This window comes from Natator depressus, chromosome 3 (assembly GCF_965152275.1).
Source record: "Natator depressus isolate rNatDep1 chromosome 3, rNatDep2.hap1, whole genome shotgun sequence".
Lineage (NCBI taxonomy): Eukaryota > Metazoa > Chordata > Testudines > Cheloniidae > Natator > Natator depressus.
Genome location: NC_134236.1, coordinates 133563213 through 133588447, shown reverse-complemented (window position 1 = coordinate 133588447; position 25235 = coordinate 133563213). Strand labels below are relative to the sequence as shown.

The window sequence follows — 25235 nt, the reverse complement described above, 5'->3', positions numbered from 1 at the left end:
GCTGAATGCATATCAGTAACTTAAGGGTAAAAGTATTACCGGTATGTTGTAATTGTTGCAAAAAAAAAAAAAAAGCAATAGAAACCCAGGAAATCCAGAGTTAATGTTAAACTTAAAAGAAATCCAAATGTAAGTAGAAACTGCTTCTCCTCACCTTCAAGACTCTGCTCCTGTTCCTTACCTGCTCCTGCCTCTTCCATCAAGTGATGCTAGTTCTGACTGCCTGTTGTTCACCCCTCTGACAAATCTTTCTCTGCCTTTTTCACTTATACCAGCAATGTGTGTGTTCTCCTTGAACTGATCTATAAAGCCCTCGCCTCAGGACTCACTTCTTTTGTGAAGCCTACAAGACTTTGGCCATCTCACAGTGGATAGGCTGATGGTGTAATTGAGTTCAATTTATATGTTTTAATTTAAAAAAACCACCCTGATGTATATAAAACCTACATGATATAAATACATACTTTGATTGTATCCCTCTTTCCCACCATTCATGTGTGTCTTGCTTTTTTAGATTATAAACTCTTTGGGGTAGGGAATGTCTTCTTGCTAGGACAATGCATAGCACATGGTGAAGACTACTACTAATTAATAATACCAATGCATTGTTGTTTATTATTTACCTGCCACCGTAGCTGTTAGGTGATAAGCAATTTCCTGCTCAGTATCAATTCCCAACCAGTGGTATGTGGAGAACTTACTATCATATAGTTGCTGGCCTTTTTTTATCATCTAAATCTCTTTAGAATAATCTAAAATTACTTTCTTTCCTAATGTATTTCCAAGTAAGCAATTGCTGTAGTTGCCATAAGGATGTCATATGATCATCAGTGAGAATGGAGGTGTCCATGTGAGTGAATGGAAGGGGAGTGCGCACTACTCTTGCTTATGCCTGATAGCTACGTCAAAGGTTCTCTTTTGTATTCTCCACCCCATTTTCTTTTGTCTGCTAATACAGCTGCTTACCTTTTCTCTTTGCTGTCTCAGATCTTGCTGTGGCTGACCATGAGCTGACCTGAGCAGGGCTTCCTGTGAAAAGGCAGAAACAGAAGAATTAGTCAAGGGCTTCTAAATATCTAAAATTAATATAACTGAGGTTGTCCATTTACACACCCTGCCCCCACTTAAAAAAAAAAAAAAAAAAGCCATCAGTGAATACCTCGCTTCAAGCCATTCATTCACCTTCAGTGTACATCTCAATATGGATACATCAGACTGTAGGAAAATGAGCTGTGTGTCCTGATTAAGTTATGTTAGGAACTGAAAAAAGGCAAAAATTAATCTCTTCGGAAAGTTCACATCCCTGTAATAAATTGAGGGTGAGAGGGAAAAGGTTATTTTCTTATTGAATCATTTGCCAGATGAAAGCAAACTCTTCTCAGTTTCACACTAAAATATTACGTGTGTGTGTGAGTGTGTGTATGTGTGTGTATGTTGGGGACTAATGAACCTTAAATAATGTCTTTAGGAGAAAGTGTCACTTCCAGAGATTTCAAGTTTTCTCATGTCTCTTAGACAAGAGGAGTCCTTAAGCAGAGGGACTATACTATGGATGGAGGTGAGAATTGAAACTGCTGCTGGTTTTGTGTTAATCAAAATGTTCTGTAATGGACTGTACTGATCTATTGTATTAGTTATAGCTAATGTTTTAATTCTCTAATGCTTTATGCATGTGAACTAATTTTCAGTCCCTTTTGTACTGGCACATCTGGAGCTTCTGGTACTGAGTGCTAATTTATTTGTGCTTTGTATCTGTACCTTGTAACACGTTTAACGCTAAGGAGGAGATTAATTTTAACCCTCAACCTGCTATCCAGCAGGTAATTAGTCAGAAGATTTTAACATGCACCTTCATTGTGTGAGAAGGTAAGGAAGAAGGGGTAGGTAGTTTTTTTCTTTTCTCCTGCAGAGCACCTGAATTCTGCACAAGAGCAGCTTTCTCCTGAGGGCAGAGCTTCTGTTGCACTTCAAAGCAGCATAAGAGCTGGAGCTGAGCTCGTACCGGACTTGTACGCCCTGCTTTGTCACAGCATTCTCCAGAGAGAGAACATGAGCTAATTTGTAACTTTTGTATTTAGCCATATCCTAGTGCAAATCAGAATCAGTTCTTTCATGCAGACTTTTGGTGCCCAAATGCTTGTTCTATAAGAGACTTCCAGGTATCCACAGTGCCAGCCTGCTTTCTCCCTTGCCATTCCCTTGGCTAGGAGGTGCATCAAATGAGCACTGCAACCGTATGTTATTAGCTTGGGACTCTCTTCTAAATAATTTCTTCTCATCTTGGATACATTTGCAACATTGTCTTTGACCAAACTGTGTACTAGACATTTGAATTTTTTTTCACAGTTTGTTATAGTTTTTACTGCTACTTCTTGTAAGTATTCTGCTGTTGGGTGCATTTCCTGATGTATCAATTGTTTCTGTAAGGAAGACATTCCCTTCTTCTGTTGTCACACAAGCACTTACAACAGGATAATTGCGGACATTGCTCCAGCCATCAAAGCTCAGTTTAACAATTTTACCCTCTAGACCTTTTGCACGCTGCTCAATTTCTCTTTCATACACTTTATCCAGCAATTTGCTTGCGACATCTGCTCTGTTGGGTGGACTGAATCCTGGTCTTAATGACTGGACCATGTTAATGAAGTGTGGGTTCTCAATCATACAGAAAGGAGAGTTTTTTGCATAAACAAACTGGGCAATTTTTTCATCAATTACCTCTTTTTGTAATCTGCTGGTTCTTATCACAAACTTATCTATGGTTGTTTCTGGATGATGGAGATTTTTTTTCCTTCTTGCCCCAGGTGATATACTGTGGCTGTGTGACATACATGATGTGACTGAAACACTATCATTGGCAGATAACTCTGAAACTGTAGAAAATGATGGTGATCTTGAAGGTGGATAGTCTTCAGAATCCTGTATGTTGAGGGAGGATTCTCCTAAACCAAATAAGTCAATGCAGTTATTTAATTATTACCACCATACTCCTCATTTAGTATTACTCATTGCATTCACTGACACTCAGTGCTACTTTAAAGGTGAAATTGTAAAAGGAAGATCTGCCTATTTCAGCTATTTATTTTTTATCACAACTGCATCTAAAATGATAGTACCATAGAGTAACAACTATATTTTTTGCTCAAACATGAGAATTCAAGAATAGTCTGGAAGGAAGACAGGCAGTCCTTAAGAAAGGAGTATGAAATAAAAAATAGTTTACCAACCCGAAGATCCTGCATGTTCAGACATGTTCCTTTCATCATCTTCAACACAGCTTCCTCCTGAGAAGGAACACTTCTCATGATGTTGTTTCATTCGGGCAACCAGGCCTTACGTTTCTTTGTTGCACTGTTTGCATTTTGCACGCATGCCTGTCTTACCCACAGGTAGAGGAACTTCATTAAAATATTCCCAAACTGAGTCTCTTTTACGGCCTGCTGCCATTATAGGTTTTCCCTTCTAGTGAGAGAATGGTATGATAGATCTCAAATCAAGGAAAGCTACACTCAAAGACCTCAAGACTTCTGGAATGTGCTGCCCAAACAGTTTCACTTTTTGTGCCTGTCCCACCCTTCTCACATTTATCTCCTGACTTCTTCTTGTCCAGATCTATTCCGCCCCCAACAATCTTCTATTTGTTGAACTTTTTGAAACTTTTCACTTTTAGAGAGAGGTAAGGGATTGACTCTGTGTACACAAATTTGCAGAGGGACAATAGAATTGAAGTCTGTTATTTCTCAGCTCTGTATATTATTTATTTTATTGAAAAACATTTTTGCTATTAACAAGCATGTTATCTCTGGAGAGACAAATCCACAGTTTGAGAACTGCAAAACTCAGCATCTCTGATGGTATCTTCTTGACTGAGCACTGAGTCCCATTGTGTAGATAGAAAGATTAACCTAAAGAATCTATACAGAAGCCCCTGGAACCCCATAAGATTGGGTCCCTAATTCATGAAATATTGGAGCTAATTTACAAAACTTTTCTTAAACATTACAGGAATATATTGTCTCATACTATGGAATTAGAATTTATAATCCCTATTCCATGATGAGATATCTTTTAGCTATAATGTATCTTAATTAAAACTATCTTTAGATAGGTTTTTTCCCCTCAAAAAAAATCCGATTTAAATAAAAAAAAAATCTGATATATATTTTTTAAATCATTGATTTTTATCCACCCTGGTTAGCGGATATAGGATTTGTTTGCTGGAGTAATAAACTGTTTTGTCTTATCTTTAAATGTGCCTTCTCTTCAGAATGATTATCTGCTGTACCTGTCTTTCCTTTTTCATAGTTTTGGAAGTATTTTCTGAGGCAGTGGGTGTCTGGGAACCTCTTAAAGGGCCAGTATTTGGGTGCCAAAGAATTGCATGAGAATTGCCTCTCATTTTCGTTTGTGTGGTAAAACCCAGCATTTACAAGAATAGCAGAACTCCATTCCCAAAAGAAGACAAATTTGCATGTAAGATTAAATTTTTGCTTTCCATTTTGAATTTTAACTCTCAAAATACACATATATCACAACCTTGAATGGGCACATTCAGCCACGGAATTAGAAATTTAAGTGAAAAAACATGGAAGAAGTAATCTTTGGACTTAAGAACATTCTGACTGAATAAGTAGATCTAGCTGCATGCGATGGCACAGCAGGTTAATGAAGTAATGACTATGCTCAGCATCTGTTCTACTCTTGTTATAAGTATGAAAAGCTTAAACAAGTACAGGATTTAAAAAAAAAATACTGCAGGTTTCTTCCCTTTTCTGCATATGTATCAAAAGTGTATTAATACGTATACCACCATACACACTTCTAGAGAATTTAAGCATATTGGATTGTGTCGGATTACTTTATTTTCTTCTATATACCCTAAGTTGGCAAAAGTGTTTAAATAGCGACATTTATTTCATTTAGCTTTGCGATTGGCTGTATACTCATGACAGATGCTTCAGAAAGTCCATAAACTGCCATGTTGAGCATCAAGAAAGATCTTCATTAAGTGCATATGTACATACTCTTGTGGAAGATTACCTTAAGGCACCTGCATCCAAAAGTAAGTTCAGTTAATCTTTATGAATTAATAGCTCCTAAATGCAAAAAACCAAAAGGCTGGTAGATGCTCTCTTATGTAGTAGGTAGAGGATGAAAATGAACCTGGTTTAATTTAAATTTATATACAAGAATGCAGAGTGTTCATTATTAATATTTATGCTGATATTTTGTACATTGAATTCATGAATCATTTATGTATCACTGCCTGCTGTTAATAGGATTGGAAACCTACATTAACAGTTAAAATTGCCATACTGAGATTTTAAAAAAAATATAATGGAAAATTTAAATTCTCTTTAATCAGGAGAAAACTGCTTTATGCCTGACTGGTTTGAAGCTAAGCTTGTTGCTACAATGATTCTGCTGGCTGCAGATGTGGAGGAGGTGAAGAATAAACACAGGCAAGTAGGAATCTCATCAAATTTTTTTCTGGACCTGTTCCAAAGCCCACTGAAGCCAGTGGAAAGACTCCAGTTGACTTCAGTGGCTTTGGATCAATCCGTAGTCAATTGCCTTAGAACTTGTCTTATAAAATTTTCAAAAGTGCCTAAATGACTTTGGAGTCTAAGTCCTAGATTTTCAAGCGACTTAGACATGTAAGAAAAGTTTGTAGAATATTTGTTTTTAATTTTTGTTTTGTGCAGCAAAAAAAGCAACACTGAACGGGTTGAACTAAAGTCTTTCTTGCACCCTCTTCTGGATGTCTTGTTGAAACTTGGCACTAATGCTTACATACCAACACTGAAAACCGATAAAAGTCTACAGCTACTATTGAAGCTATTACAGACCTGTTTGTTAAAACAGTCCAGTCCACAAGATGGTTAGTGATATCTTTAGTATATTGCATCCTATATAATTTATAATCAAATTAAATTTGTGGATATTTACTACGGTAAAGGGATATTGTCAAGTAATGTCCATTCATAAGTAATGTATATAAAAAAGTTTATAATCAGGGGCATGCCCTCCAAATCAGAAACTGTGGGCCCAATCGTGCAGAAGCCCTTCTGGCGTATCCCACCACTGCTTGTGAGTTGAGGATGTAGAATGCTTCCAAGAAAGCACTTGGCATCCTTCAGGATTGGGCCCGCAGGTATTTAGAACCTGGATAACATGAACATATTACAAATAACTGTGAGCCCATTCTTTGGGAATTGAGCCTCCAGAGTTCAGTGGAATCTGCCAGGAGACTGCTTTCACCTTGCAGGATTGAATTCCAAACTTCTTTTCTCCTTTTAAATGCTTTGGTATCAAGACATGTAAGAAAAGAAAAGCCACTCTTTAGGTATGACCTGCTGTGTTTTCATGCTTCTCTGCTGCAGAGTAAAGCCAAGTAATAAACTTAATTGCCAGTGTTATGAACTGACCTATTTGCTGATGATTCACGAACAGGGAAATACAGTAAATGTCCAAGTTGGGTTGGCATGTTTACCATTTAAAAAAAAGGGAGGGGGACACAATGTATTGAAAGGGGAAAACTGATACAAACAGGTTCTGCTTTTCAAGCTTGTACAGTGATGTTACTAACAGTGGTGAATGCTTTGTTTAAAAAAAGTACAAAAATGTACTTGATGTTCCTTTCAAAAGGTGGCTACATTGTTGGCATTTTCTTACTCAACAGATCTGCTACCTGTGTTTACTGAGTCTGCAGACTTTAGTGTTGAAAAATGACTTTTTACTAATTATTACTCTTGATAACCTTTGAGGGCCAACAGAACTATGGGAGAGTTAGCTGGATTTTGTTCTGCATTGTGGTTTATCAAAATAATTCCTAAGTTCCCTTTGCAGAATTATTATTACAGGTGAAGCATGAACCAAGCAGCATGCAAGGCGGAGTTATGGTGCAATAACTGTAATAATTTGATGTAGCAACAAAATTACAATGTTTAACCTTGTGAACAAACTAGAGATGTGTACTCCTATACAAGCAGTCAGCTGAGCCATTTTCAGCCATGTTAATAGAGAACATTGATAATAAGCACAATATAGTTTTGAAATATGTCCATATTGTTTCTGGCATTTGGCAGTTTTCCATTTAATTAAACTGTGATTTCAAAAATTAAATATCAGCGCAAGATTTGGCTGTTAAATCTCCAGGAAGGGTACCAGGCTTTCCTCCGAGCTTGCTCTTTGGTGTAATTCTAAGGTGACACAGAAAACCTTGAAGAAATCCTCAAAGGTATTCTTTGAGAATCTCTGCTGGGAGCTCAACCTGTGCTTCATAGATGTTTATTTCATAGCAGGTCCAATCAGATAGACTCCACTTTAATGCTTTGTTATCCTCCCTGTGTTCTGTTGACTCCCTATATGTTGGTGCAAAAAGAGCATGCAGAGGCTTTCAGTGCCATCTCCGTATTGATGTATTATCCGTCTGACTTTCAGTGCCACTGTGGTCTCCCTTGAAATATAGATTGAGGTACGTAGGTGGTGAAGTATATTTTGCCACATTTACCCACTACAGCCCCTACAGTAGTAACATACCTGTCATTTTCTATGACTAAGTGCCATACAAATGTATTGTGTGGCACTATGTCTTGTACATGTTTTATCGTAACCTTCCCTAAGTAACAAATGCTATTTTCCATTATAATCCTGTGCTCTCATTTGTTTATAACTTTCTGAAAATAACTTTTTAGTTATTGAAATCTTCCATGCTTGGTCTCTACCTAAAGATGAATTACTTTAGAAAGCTTCAAGAAACCCTCTTTTAGCTGGTTTCAGAGTAGCAGCCGTGTTAGTCTGTATTCGAAAAAGAAAAGGAGTACTTGTGGCACCTTAGAGACTAACCAATTTATTTGAGCATCATCCGATGAAGTGAGCTGTAGCTCACAAAAGCTTATGCTCAAATAAATTGGTTAGTCTCTAGGGTGCCACAAGTACTCCTTTTCTCTTTTAGCTGTTGTGTATGCAGATGTTTTTAAGAAAAAAACAAAAAAATTTTCCCATTGTACATTATATTAGCGGCTGAATTTGGAAACTGAGCATTCTAAATAGTCCTCATTGAGGAGTAAGCTCGTGACAAAGTTTGGGAAAAAATGGGTTGGGAATTCAATTATGTTATGAACATTTGAAAACGGTCCAGCTCTTTATCTTTCATCTTTGCAAACTTCACTAAACTTTGATCACTCACAAGAAGGAATATAACCCACTTCACTCTGCAATACTCTGCAATACTATGAAAGTACAAAGTATTTTAAGTACCCTTATTTTAATCATTTAAAAAGAGCAGATACAATGCTAGATAGAAACAAGGAGCAAATTGATAGAGTTAGAACATGCCATTTTCACATAGTTGCTTTTCTGACTAGAACCCCACTTTAACTAGCTGTGCGTACAAATGAAATAGATCTATCTTTATGTGTCTATTGAGAGACATTGGGCCAGATTGTGACCTTACATCTATCCCTGAGTGTGGTGCAGCAAGGAAAGAGTTCTGACTCTGAGGGGGAAAGAGTTCCTTTCTCAGCTTGCTTTGTTTTTGTTCTAAGGGAGAAAGTATCTGCTACCGGCTATTGTAGTAGTAAATTCTTCTCCCTCTGTGCCAGTTCAGCTGTGCTAAATGGCATATTGTGGGAACAGAGCCAGTGGCTGTGTTCATTCCCAGCCCCTCTCGATCCATTCCCTGGTTACTTTTGTGGAAGTAAAGGAGGGCTAGTGTCAGTGATGCCTGCTCTTGTCCTCGTTACATACACTGGTGTTCCAGGTAGCCCAACCCCTTACTTTTCAGCATGGGTGCATTGGGCAAGTGACAGTCTTGCCCATGGTGATCTTTTCTGATGTGCATGCTCATTCTGCAATTTGCATCCAACCATAAATGTGTTAAACAAATATTATATATATAATTTTCCCATATAAGCATACTACTCCTCAGTGATGTATATGATCATAGTAGTTTTGGTTTAAAACAGGAAAGGTGTATTTTTTTTTTCACTTTCACTCATCTTTAAAAGCAGTTGAAGGGATTTTGCTTGTTTTTCAGAAAAAAATGGTATATTTGTGTAGAGGCTCATTATGGAAAATTTCAGTACCAGTAATGAATATTTCACAAAATTATGAAACTGTGAAAATTAGGTTTGAATGGAACCTGTTTTGCAGCCTTAACTTAAATTGCTGATTCAAGACCGAGAAACTTTTGTAGTAAAGGTCAACAACCACACACACGTAATCTGGGCATTAGAATACCATAATATACTATAATAAAGTTTGAGAGTCGTTCTAATTACTTTAGGCTCTGATCCAGCAAAGCATTCGAGTATGTGCTTTAACTTTAAGCACTTGAATAATCTCATTGACTTTGAGATCTCTCTGGTGTTTATTCAGTCAAATTGATTTCTGATAAACATAGACAGCAAACCAATGAACTACAGGTTTACTTGGCCATTAAATTGGACCTACTAGTTTATGAGATTTGATCTGGAACTCTGAATACCCTCCAGATTTATTGATTAACACTTGAGAAGATTTGAGGGATTCTTAACATCAAGTTTTTATACATTTTTAAGTAGCAGAGCTTTGTGTGTGGCCTTTAAGATTGAATGCCTAACCCTAAAAAGATAATCATAAACATTGCTTGAAAATCCTTATATTCTGTGCACCATTTTATAGCCCTCTAACCAAACAGGTGAAGATCCCCTCAAAAAGAGAAGTAGAACCCACTGAAATAGAATAGTATACAATAAAACAGTGAGCAGTCATTTATACTGAATGATCAGAGGCTTAAGAGAACTGTAAATGCTTATTCCTGTATAGCTTGACATTGTATGGTAACCTGATTTAATCCACTTTGTATATCATGTATCTCTAACACAAAAAAGTACATTGTTTTAATAGTGCATTTGTTTTGTTTTCTGTATAGATGTGGTGTTAAGTTTTCTCTCTAATTCTGTTATGACTGCTGCAGAAAGTATTCTGGAATTTGTCCTCAGAAGACTCACTACAAGTGAGTTGAATACTGTAAGTATTTATTGTAGGTACTTGAAAGACATACTGTCTGATTTCTTGTTTTTTTTAATTACAGTTCTGATTGTTAATCTGTTATACACGGAATTGGCAATATTTTTACATGTTTCCAAATGAAATATTTCAACATGCAGAAAATCATCTTGGATAGAAATACTTTAATGGTTTTTGATAAAAGCCCGCTGAGACAGATATCTGAAGTTTCTTCCAGTAAAGGGAATTCAGCAAAGATTCGGTTTACCTCAGCCATCAAACTTACTTGAAATTTGGCACAGTGGGAACAGTTCACTAGATTAATTGTCACTGCTCTGGTCTAAAGAAATCCTATAGCAGAGGTACTGAACTGGTGGTTTTGAGAGAAAGTTACTTGACAATTTGTTTTTATAGTACTGGTCAACATTTTATTTTATTTTCCCTCTCCCTCTTTACTGTATTCAGTAAAAGGCTAGTTAAAATTTAAACAGTTTTTCATGTTGGGGTTTCACTGAGAGTCCTAAAATGAAACCCGAGAGGTGCTGGTGATATTTGACTTCTTAAAAAATTGCTAATAACTAGTTTACTCCTGGGGGAATTCTGCGTTACTGCAGAATGCAGAATTCCCTATTTTCCATGCAGACTTTCTGGCTGCCGCTAAGGGTTGCTCGAGCGCCCAGCCTGGGAGGGCTGGAGGCTGCATGCTCTTTGATCGTCATTCTCCCAAGACGGGAGAGGGCTTGGGAGACCCAGTCAGCTCTAGCAAAGGGTGAGGAAGAGCAGGGGGCCGCACTACACCATGTCCTCCAACTGGACAGTATAGAAGCTTGGTGGAGTAAAGGATCTGGTGGGGCTGGTGTCTGGGCTGGGGGCTGCCCTTTGGCTGGGCTCTGTGGGGAAAGGCGGGGCTGGTATCTGGGGGCTGCCCTGCGGCTGGGCTCTGTTGTGGGGGGGTGCTAGTGTCTAGGCTGGGGGGGGTGCCCCACGCGGCTGGGCTCTGTGCAAGGGTGGGGCTGGTGTCTAGGCCAGGGGGTGCCCTGTGGCTTGGCTCTGGGGGGAAGGAGGTGTGAGGGTCTGATCCGGGGCGGGGGGGGGTGTGGTCCATAGCTGGGCTCTGGGGAGATGCGAGTGCAGATGTCTGGGCTCTGGGTGCCCCACACAGCCCCCTCCAGCACCCCCCAACTGGAACCGGGTTGTTGTAGGGGTTTCTTTAACTCTCTGCTCCTGGGGGAATCTTTTTGGCTGTTGTCTGTATTGTTGACATACTTGTTGACAGGTATTTTAAAATAAATTCCCAAAATAATTGAAACTGGAATGATTATATTGTGTTGTTTTTGACAACTGAAATATGCAGAATTTTAAAATAGTATGCGCAGATTTTATTTTTTGGCGCAGAATTTCCCCAGGAGTACTAGCTCTCTGTTGGTCTTAAGCAGAGAGCTTTACGAAGGAGCTTACAAGACACACACAAGGCGAAACTAGTGATAAACGGTTCATGGGAGAAAGAGTAAAATGAGACATAGTGATGAGAAGAAATGTAGTATTGCTGAAGGATGTAGGTTTTCAGAAGAAGAGAGGGGCTTGGCTGACAGAGGAGGGCTGTTCAAAGCATAGAAGGCAGTATAACAAAGTACAAAGCTAGAGAGTGAGAAAGGAGATAAAGCAAAAAGATGAGTGGGTTGGGAGAAATGTGGGGAGTTGAGTGGCAATAGAAGTGTAGGAGGAAATGAGATCAGAGATTTAAAGGCCTTTAAGGTGAGTACAAGGAGATGAGCAGTGTGACAAGAGGACGGTGACTTCAGCAGATGCAATTTGGATAGACTAGATGGGGAGAAGTGAGAAGTTGAAAGACAGAAAGGAGGTTACTGTAAACAAGATAAGAGATAGCAAGAACCTGGGCAAGAATTTTAGCAGTAGTTAGTGGCTACTCAGAGGATAAAGGGAGAAAGGTCCAGATTCAAAATAGCATTTAGTGTCTAAGTCCCAGGTTCAATTCCCCATTCTGTGCCAGAGTAGGAGAAAGGTTATGAACAGGGGTTTCCAACACCTCTTAGGAGAGTGCTCTAACCCCTGAGCTCTGAGATAGTTTGATATGGGGCTCTGTCAGTCTATCCTGTTGCAGCTGTTCCACTGTGGATAACTAATGAACAAAACATTGGACCTGGGTCTCCCAACTCCCAGGAGAGTGCCCGAAGCACCAGGCTACAGAGTCATTCTTTCTCTCTCTCTGGCCCAGGGACCATTTAAGTATTTATCCCCTGTGGAACAGCCTCAACAAGCGAGATTGAGAGAGCCCCACGTGAGACTATCCCAGAGCTCGGTGGTTACTGCACTCAGCTGAGCAGTGGGTGGCCCCAGTTTGAATCCTTTCTCTCCCTCTGCTTCAGGGGGGAATTGAACCCAGGTCTCCCTCATCCCAGGTGAGTACTCTAACTATTGGGCTAAAAGTTATAAGGTGGGTATCACCTCTGGCCATTTTGTGTGGAGTTAGGCACCTGCCTAGCTCATTCTCACAAGAAACACTGTTAGGCGCTTATGCCACCTGACTCCATGAGAGGGGTTCCCAGCTATAAATCGCTAGCAGTGATAGACACTTCCCTGCAGCCTTGTCTCAGCACTTACCTCTCTGAGAGGAGTGGGACTTAGCACACATTCTTCTCATTGCTGTCTCCTATTGGCTAATTTAGGCGCTTCCTTGCCTAATTTGCTTGATTTTGTAAATCTCATTCTGAGATGCCTATTTTTCCCCATTTGTTGTATGGGGAGCCAAGGTGCTTAACTCAGCCTTTGTGAATCGCAGTTTTGTCCCTGTCATTTTCTAGATTCCTAAAAGTGACACTCGGTGTCACAATGCCTACGTCCCTTTGTGAATCTAGGCCAAACTAGCCAGTGTAGACTCCAAATAAGAAAATTGCATGGGAAGGAGGAAGGGACAGGAAGTGACTAACAGGGAGGGAGGGAGAAGTTCATAGTCACTTATAACACTTGGGGGAGTGCAAAAAGATGGTCTTTGTAAGAGGAAGGTAGCAACAGAGGTTGAGGCATCAGAAAAGAGCTGTGTTTCAGCAAGAGTGAAGAGGTGAATGGTAGCAGGAAAATAGAGGTGGTGGATCAGGGTGAGCATTTCAGCAGTGGAGTGGGAGTTTGAGAGGGAACATAATCAAAGAGGGAGTGTGCAGTATGGAAATAAAACTGATATGGAAAGAGTCCAAGAGGGGTTCATGATAGAGGATGGGATGAAAAGGGGACCTGAACTGAGACAAAGACTAAGGTTGAAATGAGAAGAGGATTTGTGAAAGTGAGAAAAGGAACATAAGAATGGCCATATTGGGTCGAACCGGTGGTCCATCTAGTCCAGCATTCTGTTTCTGACAATACCAAAGCTTATGGGGCAGTGTACAGAACAGACCAGTTGGAGTGATCTGCCTCTGATCCATCCCCTACTGGCTTCTGGCAGTCAGAAGTTTAGGGTCACCCCAAGTCTGGGGTTTCATCCCTGACTATCTAGGCTCATAGCCATTGATGGACCTATTCTCCATTAATTTATATAGTTCTTTTCTTGAACCCAGTTGTACTAGTGGTCATCACAACATTGCATGGCAAGGCGTTCCACAGTTAATTGTGCATTGTGTAAAAAAAAAAGTACTTTCTCTTATTTGTATTGTACCTGTTGCCTATTAATTTCATTGGGTGACCCTTGGTTTTGGTATTGTGGGAAAGGGTAAATAACACTTCCTTATTCACTTTTTCCACACCATTCATGATTTTATAGATCTCTATCATATCACCCCTTAGTTTTGTCTTTTCTAAGATGGACAGCGCTAATCTTCTTAGTCTCTCCTCTCTCTCCTCAAGCCATTCCATACCCTTGATCATCTTTGTTGTCCTTCTCTTAACCTTGTCTAGTTCCACTATATCCTTTTTGAAATGGGTCTACCAGAACTGGACATGCTGTTCAAGATGTGGGTGCACTATGGATTTATATACTGGGGCATTATGGTATTTTCTGTCTTATTTTCTGTCCCTTTCCTAATAGTTCCTAAAGAAGAGAAGGTGTTTAGCTCTCTGGGAGTAGAGAAGGCAGTAAAGTTCATGAAAGTACACAGTGGGTGAAGAGAGGAGAGAAAGTAGGTCGTGTTGGGATGATGTGGTGTGGAGTAGGAGAAGTACATGAAGGGGAGCACAGAAGCTAGAAGCCAGAGAACAAATAGAGGAGACGTAGTGGGAAAGCGAAGTAGGAGCGGGGAGAAGCGTGTACGTTCTTTTCTTAGGACTCTGTGGTGAGACATCTGCAGAAGAAGAAAAAGCAGTGGTCCAGTTATCAAACAGCTGATTTTGCACTGACCGCTTGAAATGATCTATGGACCCAACAGGAAGAAGGGCAGAGCCTGTGGTCAAATGGAGGGGAAGGAAGTTTCTAGTAAAAAAAGAAGACTGGAGATTCCTTTCATAGTTCCAGAGTTGCTGTTGATTTCTCCGTGACCCCTGAGGTGGAATGGGGGAACCTGACAGGAAGGGAGAGAAGAACGTGTGTTTAGCCACAAGAAGAAAAGACTGTTCAACTGTAATTGTTGCTGCTGCTCCTGCCTTTTTCTAGCTGTCTCATTTTCAATTTAATTTTTTCCCTCTTTAGTGACTCTGCTTACCTTCTTCATGTTAGGTTTCAGATCTGGATCGTTGTAATTTATACTTAGCATTATTGTCAGACCTGGTGAATTTATGCTCAAAAATTGGCTGGAAAAAGGGGCCCTCCATTTGGAATTTCATCTCTTCTCTGATAAATGCCTCTATTCGAAATCTGCAGGAGACGGGCAATGAGCAGGTAATTTTACAAGGGGTAATGGCATAACTATATGATAGAAATATTAATGAATATATTACTTTACAGAAAACTCACTTGTGTAATTCATCTGCAGTGTTATGTTGCAGTGAAACACACTGTTTCCCAAAGGACATTATTAGTACCCTAGTTCTTTGTTAAAGGTATACAGTTGCTATATAGCTAAAACAATGCCTTGGTGGCAATAAACACATTTTTCGCTGATAAGATGGTTTGTGTAGTGCTCAAAGACTTTTTCCTAAAATACATTAAAATGTTAGATAGCTTTGAAAATAGAATTAAGTTGAAACCCCATCCCCCAAATGTTAGTATTAATACAGCGTTAAATTTGAAGGTCAAGAAATTCCAAAAGCTAACATTTTCTGTTGCAGTATTCATTCCCCCATGTTTTCTATCCCAAGTTATACATGTGTGTTATGTAGAGTAATATGTTAATATTTTCATTTTTCAGCGAAAGAGAAATATAAAATATTAGATGTGAAACATGGCTGAATTCATATTGCTAGAGGAACTTTAACTTTTGGAATTTCCAGACTTGAGTTCTTGATCTAGAAGCATTAATGCTCTGTCAAAACGATTTTGGGGGGATTTAATTTCCTGTGCGTGTGTGTTTTTCTTGTTCCCTTTTAAGTTAGTGGAAGTTTAATGATTACTACAGTGGGAGCAAAATGTCTTTAACTGAGCTGTGAATGCATGCAAAGTACATCTTTAAGTTGGTTGTCTAGGTTTAAGGTATATTCACTATAGAATATTCATTCATCTCTTTCTTAAATCAAATTATTTTTCTCCCCCAAGCAAAGCAAAGATACTAGTTCAAAAAGAGAGGAGGATTATATTCATGCCAAATCTGTATCTGTTTTTATTTTATGGTAGCCCTGATATTTTTTAAAAGGATAGAATTTTAAAATGGAAAAAATGTGTTATTTTCAGCCTTGACAAAGTGAAAAATGGATGGACAGATTTTGCTCGCTTTCTTTTCTTTTCTTTTGGGGGGGGAGAGCATAAATCACCTGTCATCTTTAGTACACAAAGTGAATGTTGTGATGAATTGTGTAAAAACAGAACTGTATGTTTGAAACTGTTTTTCAACCTTAATTACAGTGGCAGTGATAAGCACCCTTTAATATTCCGATGCTATCCTTGTCAGAACAAATCAGTAGGCTCAAAGAAGTAAAGAAATTAAATCATACATGGAGGCAGAATGAGAGATAAAACACACTAGCATCATTTTTGCATGACTAAGTGGAAAAACAAGTTCGATTTTTTTCCTCTGTTTGGGATTTTATCATAATTATTATATTATCAAACAAAAATGACATTTGTGGGTTGGTTAGCATATTGTAACAGTATATTGAGGCCTGACTCAGTAATTCTTCCCAAGTCAATACTTTAGTTGAATCAGAAGAAGGTTTAACTGATTAATGAGTGTTTGAGTAGGGGCTCTATGTTAGTTATGTGTTGTGGAAAGATTGCAGCTAATTCTTACAGCCATTCTTCATAGAGGAGGTGGGCAGAGGTTAGGAACATTTTCTGTGTTTCTGATAGCTGGAGGCGTTCAGAAAATCTGTTATAATATTGCATTTTGTACATTGCTGTACACATTGACAGTGCTAGGTAATTTTTTATATAATCTTCTGTCCCTCTTCCTTCCCCCTGCACACTTGTTCCTGTATATCTTTACACACAAATTAATATATTTTGATTGGGAGTGAGCTTTTATACTATAGTAGATCGCATAGTCTCTTCTGCTTGCTCTGCTTCTCAGACACAATAATTTCCCTTTAGTTGAAGTGACTGTAGTTGCCTTCTAGACCGCTTTAACTACTCTCTCTCTACTGGCCTGGAGGTCTCTGGCTACACGTGCCTGAATTTTACTTTTTTTTTCAGATTTCCATAAATAATAGAATTCAGACTTATAATTTGTGAGGAATTTGATTTGGGGGAAAATATACTTATGACAGGTATACATTTGAATATTTGCTTAACACTAAGTTTGTGACATAAAATAGAAAATATGAAATTAAGACTGACCTTAGTTGCTGTTCAGCCTTAACTGTACTGGCACAAGTGCTGTAATATACTAGAATGAAATTAATTTCTTAGCATTTCCATTATTAGTAAAAGTACATAAGCTGATTTCTGCTCACTCAGTTAACTATGAATGTCATGTCATAGTCAAACTACAGGGCTGGTGCTGATAAAGGAATGCTTGTAATTTGTAAGATCACACACACACACACACGTTTTTCCCTACATTGTACTTTCTAATCAGATTTTCATATGTAATAGTATATTTTAAGGGTATTCAATATGCATCAGTATATTATACATAATTGATTAGGGGAAATCTTAGTATGTTATACTGTTGATTTTGATTTTTAATTACTAGGAACCAAAGCTTGGAGAACAGATTCAAAGAGTAGTTAGTATGGCCTCACTAACTGTGGTTTGTGAGATTATTGATCGGAAACCTGAACTGCAACTTAAATCTCTACACGCTGTTGAAACCCTAAAAGGTTTTATTTCCTCTGTTCAACTTAATCAAGTATTAAAGAAGCCTTCTTATATTGAGGAAAAAAATAGGTATGTCTCTGCTACAGTTCAAGTCACTCTCTATAAATCTTTAATACAGAGTAAAGTAACTCTAAGATAACTTTTTTGGTAATTTTTGACAAGATACAAGTTTCATAAGTGATAATTTCATGAATTCAGGATGTCTAAGTAGCTAAATGAGTTTGTCTTAATCTTCAGATCCAGAATATGGTGGAAGCTAAATGAATTTGCTCATCTTAGCTCTTTCTGTAGTAGACAGGGAATTAGGACTCAATTGATTCTTCCTGAAGTGAATAGATATCTTTCCACTGAATTTACTGGGAGTTGAATTGACATTTAGACTTTTGATTCTAATCTGCTTTCTGTTAGGACATTACATTATGGCCTATAGTTTGTATGTAAAGAAACTGAAGTATTAAGTATTAATGTGGACTTAAAAGTATTTTCTCTGTTACAGTTTATTTGAAGAATCAACATCTTCTCAAGGATGGGGGAAAATCGTTGCAAGCTATGTACATGACCAGTGGGTTTGCCTTCATTTTATTTTAAATAAGTATCATAAATTTATACCATTGTCAAATGATGAGACTCTGGAACTATCTTTGCTTGCAGTCCAAAGGCCAATAAGAACTCTACAGTCTGCACTGGAAGCTCTAACTCTTTTGCCTTCTGACCAGGTTTTACCTGTGTTTCATTGCATGAAAGTGCTTGTTCCCAAGGTAAGAGACAAAAGCAAACCTATGGTCAATAACAATAATGAAAATTTTTGCACCCCAGAAATGAAACACTGCTTTTCTTCCCTTTATTTTCAGCTTCTGGGCTCATCCGAATCTCTCTGCATAGATGCATTTGATATGGCTTGGAAAGTTATGTCCTCTCTGAGCAACACACAGCTAATATTTTGGTCTAATTTAAAAGCCTTTGTTTGGTTTGTTTTTGACACTGAAGTTCTTGCTGTTGCTGCAAGTAGCAAGGGTCAAGCATATTCAAAAATAAAGGAGGTAAGTGTTAGTGTTCTTTTTTGTAAATGTATGTAAATTCTTGAGCGGAAGACATCTTTTCTTAATAGATGATTTTTTCCTCTCTCAGCCATCTCAGTGAATTTTTCTCCTCACAAAAGATGCTGGATTGAGAGCACTAGAACCAAAGTCATTTTTGTTTATCTTCAGAACATCAGTACAGTGTATTCCACCCTTTCAGGAGGGACTGCCTCTAGGGGTAAGAAGATTGTTTAATTTTAAGGTCCCTTAGTCTATGCTGTCTCTGCTGGTCCTGCCAGCTAGGGCTCTAGGGAGTGGTGGAGGGAAAATTGTCTACTATGAACTACACAGAAAAAGACCATTTCTAGTAGATCACAAAAAATCGTTACATGGCAATGACTTTTGGTCGCTACCAATCTGTGCTGGCTTCAAAATGGTGACCTACAAGAGATAGGCTTTATATCTCATTACAATTTGTTTCACTCATCCAGTTCCCCTTTACTTGTTCCTGTGATATAAGTAATGAAAGGTACTGTACCTTTGACTTGTAAATTATTCACTTCCCTGGCTATCCAAGATCTTCTGAATTCATGAAAATGATTGCAGCTTCCTTTGGTCTGATCAGTGAGTTTTTTGCTGTAATTTCATATCTACTGTATGCATTATTACTTGTATCTTTATTCAGTGGTTTATAGATCTGTCTTTTGATAACATTGATGAGCGATTAGACATGAAGTTAGGACACTATTAAAACAGACAACTTTTGCTGCGGCTGTAGAGAGGTTTTTTCCCAGGATTCCAGAATGCTGAGAAAAAATGTAACCTTGCAAACAAAGATTTTACCATCTTAAAGAAAGATGAATTTATTAACATTGGAGCCAGTTCTATTATATTTTTACTTGCCATTCTGGAAAACAGGAAATCCATCTTTACTGATTTTGTTGAGGTATGTCATTTCCTGTTCTCCAAGAGTCCAGTTGCTTCAGCTACATTTGATGAAGGGGGAGAGGGGGTTTCAGGAAAATTTGTAATTGAGTGAAAGTTCCTATTTTCCTGGGTTTTAGTAAAATCATTTCTGGATGTTTGTATTGGTTATAAAGCTTATGGATTTTTTTTTTATCATTTTTACAGTTAGATCCTTGATGCCAGCATGGAGGTTTATTGTGGTGTATTTTGGCACCAAATAACAGTAGTCAATTCTGGTCTAAATGGTAGCATTTTCTTTAGCTCCTTTCTTCATCTTTGTGTGTATGTTTGACCAATTTATGAATACTTTTTTCATAATCTGTTACCTAGTAAATTAATTTAAAAAGTTGCTGTTTACCAACAGTTACCACATAGTGGTAGCTGAGAATATTGTTGTTTTCATTTGTGTTTAGAATAGAAAATAAATGTAGTATCTCAGATACTTCTTGTAATAGCTTAGTAAATATTGAGTTTTTGATGACACCCACAGCAATATTAAGCAGATAAGGACTTGAAGGACTTTGTGTGATATCTTGACTTATGTCAACACAAGAAAAACCTTTTACTCCACTGGCTTCCTACTTCTGATTAAAGAGGAAAAATATTCCCCCTTAAAAATATTTGGTTCCACTGTAGATGATCAGTGCAATAGAAAGATAGTATATCCTTTGTGACAATAGTGAAGAGTGAGTTGCATTAAGAGGCTACAAAATAACAAACAGGAAGTTCTTATGGGGAAACTAAATAATCTTTCAAAAGCTTTGTGCTTGTATTTGGCCGATAAAATCATATATATTGGGAAGAGTTTTAAAACAGTGTAATCTTAATTTTTCTTCGAGTGCTGTCCTTGTGGGTGCTCCACTGACAAGTGTCGGTGCATCCCGACACTGTCGATCAGAGATTTATGGTGGCAGCGTCCGCACGGGCCTCACATGTGCAGTAGGTTCTCATGGTGCTGTTGGTGCCATGTCTAGCACGCACACGACCTGAGCCCTCCAATTCCTTGTCAACCATCCTCGGCTGAAGACTGAGCTACTCAGAGACTGTCTAAATGGATCTCCACATGCATTCAACATTGCTATCGTATTTGGAACATGGACCCTCCTGCACACATCAGAGTGCATCCCACATGATCAGTTTCAACCTCGATAGTGTTCCTAAACATTGTTCTGATATTAGAGATTTGCAGGGCGGCCACTTGGGACTCTGTCCACACATTCACTGAGCACTATGCAATCACTCAAGACTCCAGGGCTGATGCCACAGTTGGCCTAACCATACCTACCTCTATGACTCAAATGAACGCAAAGTCCTTCCTGTCTTCTGAGGGGCACTGCTCTACATTCACCTGAAGTGGAGCACCCACAGGGACAGCACTCACACCCCCTCCCCTCTACTTCAGAGTTCGCAGTAAGGACTCTGCAGTAGAGAAGGAACTGGAGGGCTTGGGTCATGTGCATGCTAGACGCAGCACCACGAGATGCCTACTGCACATGCGTGACCCGTGTGGACACTGCTACCGTAAATCTCCAATCGACGGCGCCGGGACGCACTGACACCTGAAGTGGACCCACAGGGATGCATATCTTGAAGAACCTCAGTTACTGCACAAGGTGAGTAACCTCCTCTTTTTAGAGCTTTCAAAAAATAATATCCATTGATTTTCTTTTCTGTCAGTTCATTCTTTTTGAGTGCATTCTCTTTGAAATCCACTTCATCAAATAAATGTTAAAACGTAACAGCATCTACGTTCAGTAATAGTTATATCAGATTCAGCAGTAGCAATCTTTGCTTGTGTCCCAGCTGAAAGAAGACATGTTGTTGCCTTAGCATATACAAGTAAAATAATTCCAAGTGGTAGAAATCAGTACCTGACCTCTCTGTCTGGTCTCTCTCTTCACAGACCTCCACACCTGGCAATCGCATGCTCAGTGTTGTTTGAACCTATGAGCTGTAGCCATCGTTTGTTTGCTGCTGTTTGTTTCAATATTTATAGTTTTTGTGTTAGTGTTAGTATTTTAAATATTTTCATGCCAAGGTATATTTGTGCAAGTGTTGAGAGTCTTGAGTCTCTGTGACAGCTATCCCATTGTCTGCAGTGGGACATACCATGACCACAGGAATCAAGGAGGTAATGAAGGTCTCCTATACACAACTAAGAGTCCAACCTACCTTCTGTCCCTTCATAAGAAAATGAAGATAAAGTTCATAAGCAGGTGTCTACTTATGTACATTCTTACCCCACTCCTCGGCAGTACCTCTTGCCATTGACCCCTGTAAAGTGTCCCTATAGTTTTTAGCTTAAGAGACATTAAAAATTGAACGGTGGGATACTGAGTTGCTTTAGAAATATAGTTAAAATGTGTCTGCTGTCTACCACAGTGGACTGTACCAGCTTTAAAACATTAGCCAAAAAGTGGGCACAAGGGTAGTTTTGAGCTAAAAATGGAGTACTCCCACCATAGAATGCATAGAGAGGTGTCCACAGCTCTGCGCTTATGGTCTTATTTCATCTGCTTTTTTCCTCCTTTCCACTGGATCCATACTAATGCACACTCTTGCACAAGTTTAGATTTATTTTTTGTATGTGATGGATTTTTACCCTGCTGGTTAAGGAATCTGTGGAAAAGGATTTTAGGATTTTGTTGAAATGTACAGAAAGTATCATGCTTGTTCTCTGCAAGTTAAACAGATAGATGAAGAACAGTATAGGTCCCTCCTTCATTGTGGTTTTACCAACTCTCATCCTTGAATTTCATAACAATTTCATGAGTCTGATTTTTTTGTAAGAATATTAAGAAATATTCCTAGAATTATTTTCATCTGAAAGATCAGATATGTTCCAGTATTTCAGTTAAAGATCCTTCTTCCAGGAGTATTTTAGTTTGTAGTAATCGCAGCACTTTTTATGGTTACAAAGACACATCACTTGGCAGTCAGAAAATTGTATAATAGTAGCAAAATAGTATCTTTTTCTGGAAATAAATTATTTTACTCCATAAAATCTTCTGCCTTCCCCGGGCTTGATTCTACTTTAGTAAACTATTCTGAGAAGAAATCATAATTAAAACTCTGTTTCAAATTATATTGTATAAAATACAGCTGAACTGTTCGTGTTCTAAATCCCTGTTTTTTAGAGGCTTACTACCACTTTTTGGAAGCATTTCTACTTTGGGCCTGCAATTTCTTACACTTACGCCCCTTTGGGCTGAGTGAATTTATGGTTTTGGGGTTGGGTTTGTTTTTGTTTTTTGTTTTTTTTAGTTTAAAATCTGTTCAGCTACTTGAAAGGTCAGAACAATGACAAAGAAAGGTGGTTTCACATCTTAAAAAAAATGGTTCGGACACACTTTTGCACTTTGGTAATTCAACCATTTTAACTTTAAATTGGCCATGGACTTAATCCTCAGTTGGGAAAATTTAAAAAAGTACCATTTCATCTGTATGAAGAAATTTAGTTTGGAAATAGAAGTTAGATATGTTTCCACTAAATTGTGAAGCATTTCTACAACTCCAAAAATATACACCCATCAAAATAAACACAGATGCATTTTTTCCAAATATTTGAGGGTCAGGCAAAGGCAAGGATTTTTACTCATGTGAAAACACTGGATCGTTGTATTCTTCTTTGAGTAGTGTCCCTGTGGGTGCTCCTTTCCTAGGTGCACTTGTGCCTTTGATTAGAAATTTCTTATAGAAGTGTCTGTTTGGCCTGCGCATGAGTGTTACTCAGTCTCTTGCTCCACACCTCTGCGTGAGTGAACCACCCTGAGTTCCTTCTCAGCCACCTTGATCTGAGACAGTGTCTTAACAGTTGTCTGCATTGAGTTTTACCTTAGTTTAGTTGTTCTTAGTAGTAGTTTAGTTTAGCTGTCGTATTTTAAAAAATATATTTCAAACTTATATATAGATAGATAGCTTCTTAGTACTTTTTAGATAGCTTTTCTGCACTCCTCAGAGTTTTACTTTACTGGGAGGATGTCCTGGTTCTTTTGGTTTCAAACATTTCCTGTCTTGTTGGGAGTCAATCCCTGAGAGTGATGGACACTCCCAGTGCATCAGTTGCCTCAGAGAATCTCATATTTCCCCAGATAGCAACTTCTGTCTGACATTAAAATCTAGAACCAGAAAAAAACAGGAAGATCATACTTCGTCTCCTCATGATGGAGAGGTTGCTGCGCCCAGCCTCTGACGCAGGCCAGGGGACCCCCCATACACCAGCCTCTGAGTAAGTCTGCTGCCTCCACTTTCTCCAAACTGCACTCCTCAAGGGCATCGCAGAGGAGTACCCATAAGACTCCCAAAGACCGTCGCTCGAGTTCTCCAGGTAGGAAATCTACCTTGAAGAAGTTGTGGTCTCTGATAATGCCATCCACTTTGGCACCCATTGCTCTTTGACCCAGTGCCAGTGAGGCTGCTTGTTCCTCAGGTATCAAGGGAACTCTCAAACCTAAAGACTGTAAAGTCTTGGGCTCTGAGAGATCATTGGTACTGTCAGTGGACCACAGTGGCAAGAAGAGCTCTACCTCTTCTCACCTACTACCGAAGAAACCCACTTGGGCTCCATCTGGACTCCACGAGGAGTGGTCAAGATTCACAATACCGTCAACTCTCATCACACCCACCCAACTACAATGAGGTTCCTCAGAGGGCTTGGAATTCTCCTTTTGCCAGTTAAGCATCCTACTCCAGTTTGGGACCCCAATCTGATTCTTAAATGTTTTACAAGATCACTGTCTGTACCAATGGCTACCTGCTCACTCTTCCATTTATCCATGAAAACAGCATTTCTGGTAGCCACCATGTTGACTCAAGAAGTTGGGGAAATAAGGTCCCTTATGGTATATCCTCTTTTTACAGTATCCTTCAAGGACAAGATCATATTACGACCATATCCCAAGTTTTTACCAAAAATATCTTCTGAGTTCCATATAAACCAACCCACTCCCCTTCCAATTTTCTACTCGAAACCTCACCTAGGCAAAGAAGAGGCTCCATTACATACACTTGATGTCGGGAGAGTCCTGGCCTTCTACATTGACAAGACTAAACCTTTCAGAGAGACTCCCAAAGTATTTGTCTTGATCTCAGACTGTTCAAGAGGGTCTGCACTCTCTAACAAAGACTTCCAAAGTGGACATCTGACTGCATTATTTGTTAATCTCCAAACACCCTGGGGTATACAAACTCACTCTACGAGGGCTATTCCCACCTCTACAGCCTTTCTCAAAAATGTTCCCATCATTGAACTATGTAGAGCCGCAGTTTGGACCTTTGTACACGTGTCTGCCGAGCACTATGCAGTAACTCAATACTCTGCTTCTGATGCTGCATTTGGCTTGGCTAAACTTTCATCAATATTGGACTGAACTCCAAAGCCCCCTCTTCCTCCTTAGAGGGAACTGCTGCCTACTCATCTAATGTGGTGCACCCAAAGGGACACTTCTAGAAGAAGAAGAAAAAATGGTTATTCACTCTGTGCAGTAACTGTGATTCTTTGAGATGTGTGTCCTTATGGATGTTCCACTACCTGCACTCCTTCCCCTCTACTTCGGAGTTCTTTGCTGTGCAGCTTGGCAGTAGAGAAGGAACTGACTGCAGTTTGCCCATGCTGTATAACAATGTCACGGAGCACGAGACTGAGTAATACGCACGCGCAGGCTGAACTGATGCTGCTATGAGAAATCACCGATCAAAGGTGCAAGTGCGCCTAGAGTGGAGCAGCCATAGGGGGACACATCTCAAAGAACCACAGTTAATGCACAGAGTGAGTAACCATTTCTTATATATAAGGCTAGGATATTTTTAGTAAAAGTCGTGGACAGGTCATGGGCAATAAAGAAAAATTCATGGAAGCCCATGACCTGTCCCTGACTTTTACTAAAAATATCCATCACAAAATG

General features: G+C 39.0%; 1 protein-coding gene across 1 annotated transcript in view; it reads left to right on the top strand.

Annotated features, from left to right (window-relative positions):
* Window positions 1-25235, top strand: part of TARBP1 (tRNA guanosine 2 -O-methyltransferase TARBP1) — a 95472-nt gene that overhangs the window by 33678 nt on the left and 36559 nt on the right. Inside the window, exons 9-17 of the mRNA XM_074948858.1 lie at window positions 1469-1558; window positions 4924-5062; window positions 5366-5462; window positions 5706-5881; window positions 9917-10014; window positions 14654-14815; window positions 17223-17416; window positions 17844-18105; window positions 18199-18387. Coding sequence (XP_074804959.1) covers window positions 1469-1558; window positions 4924-5062; window positions 5366-5462; window positions 5706-5881; window positions 9917-10014; window positions 14654-14815; window positions 17223-17416; window positions 17844-18105; window positions 18199-18387 — 1407 coding nt within the window. The remainder of the gene's footprint in view (window positions 1-1468; window positions 1559-4923; window positions 5063-5365; window positions 5463-5705; window positions 5882-9916; window positions 10015-14653; window positions 14816-17222; window positions 17417-17843; window positions 18106-18198; window positions 18388-25235) is intronic.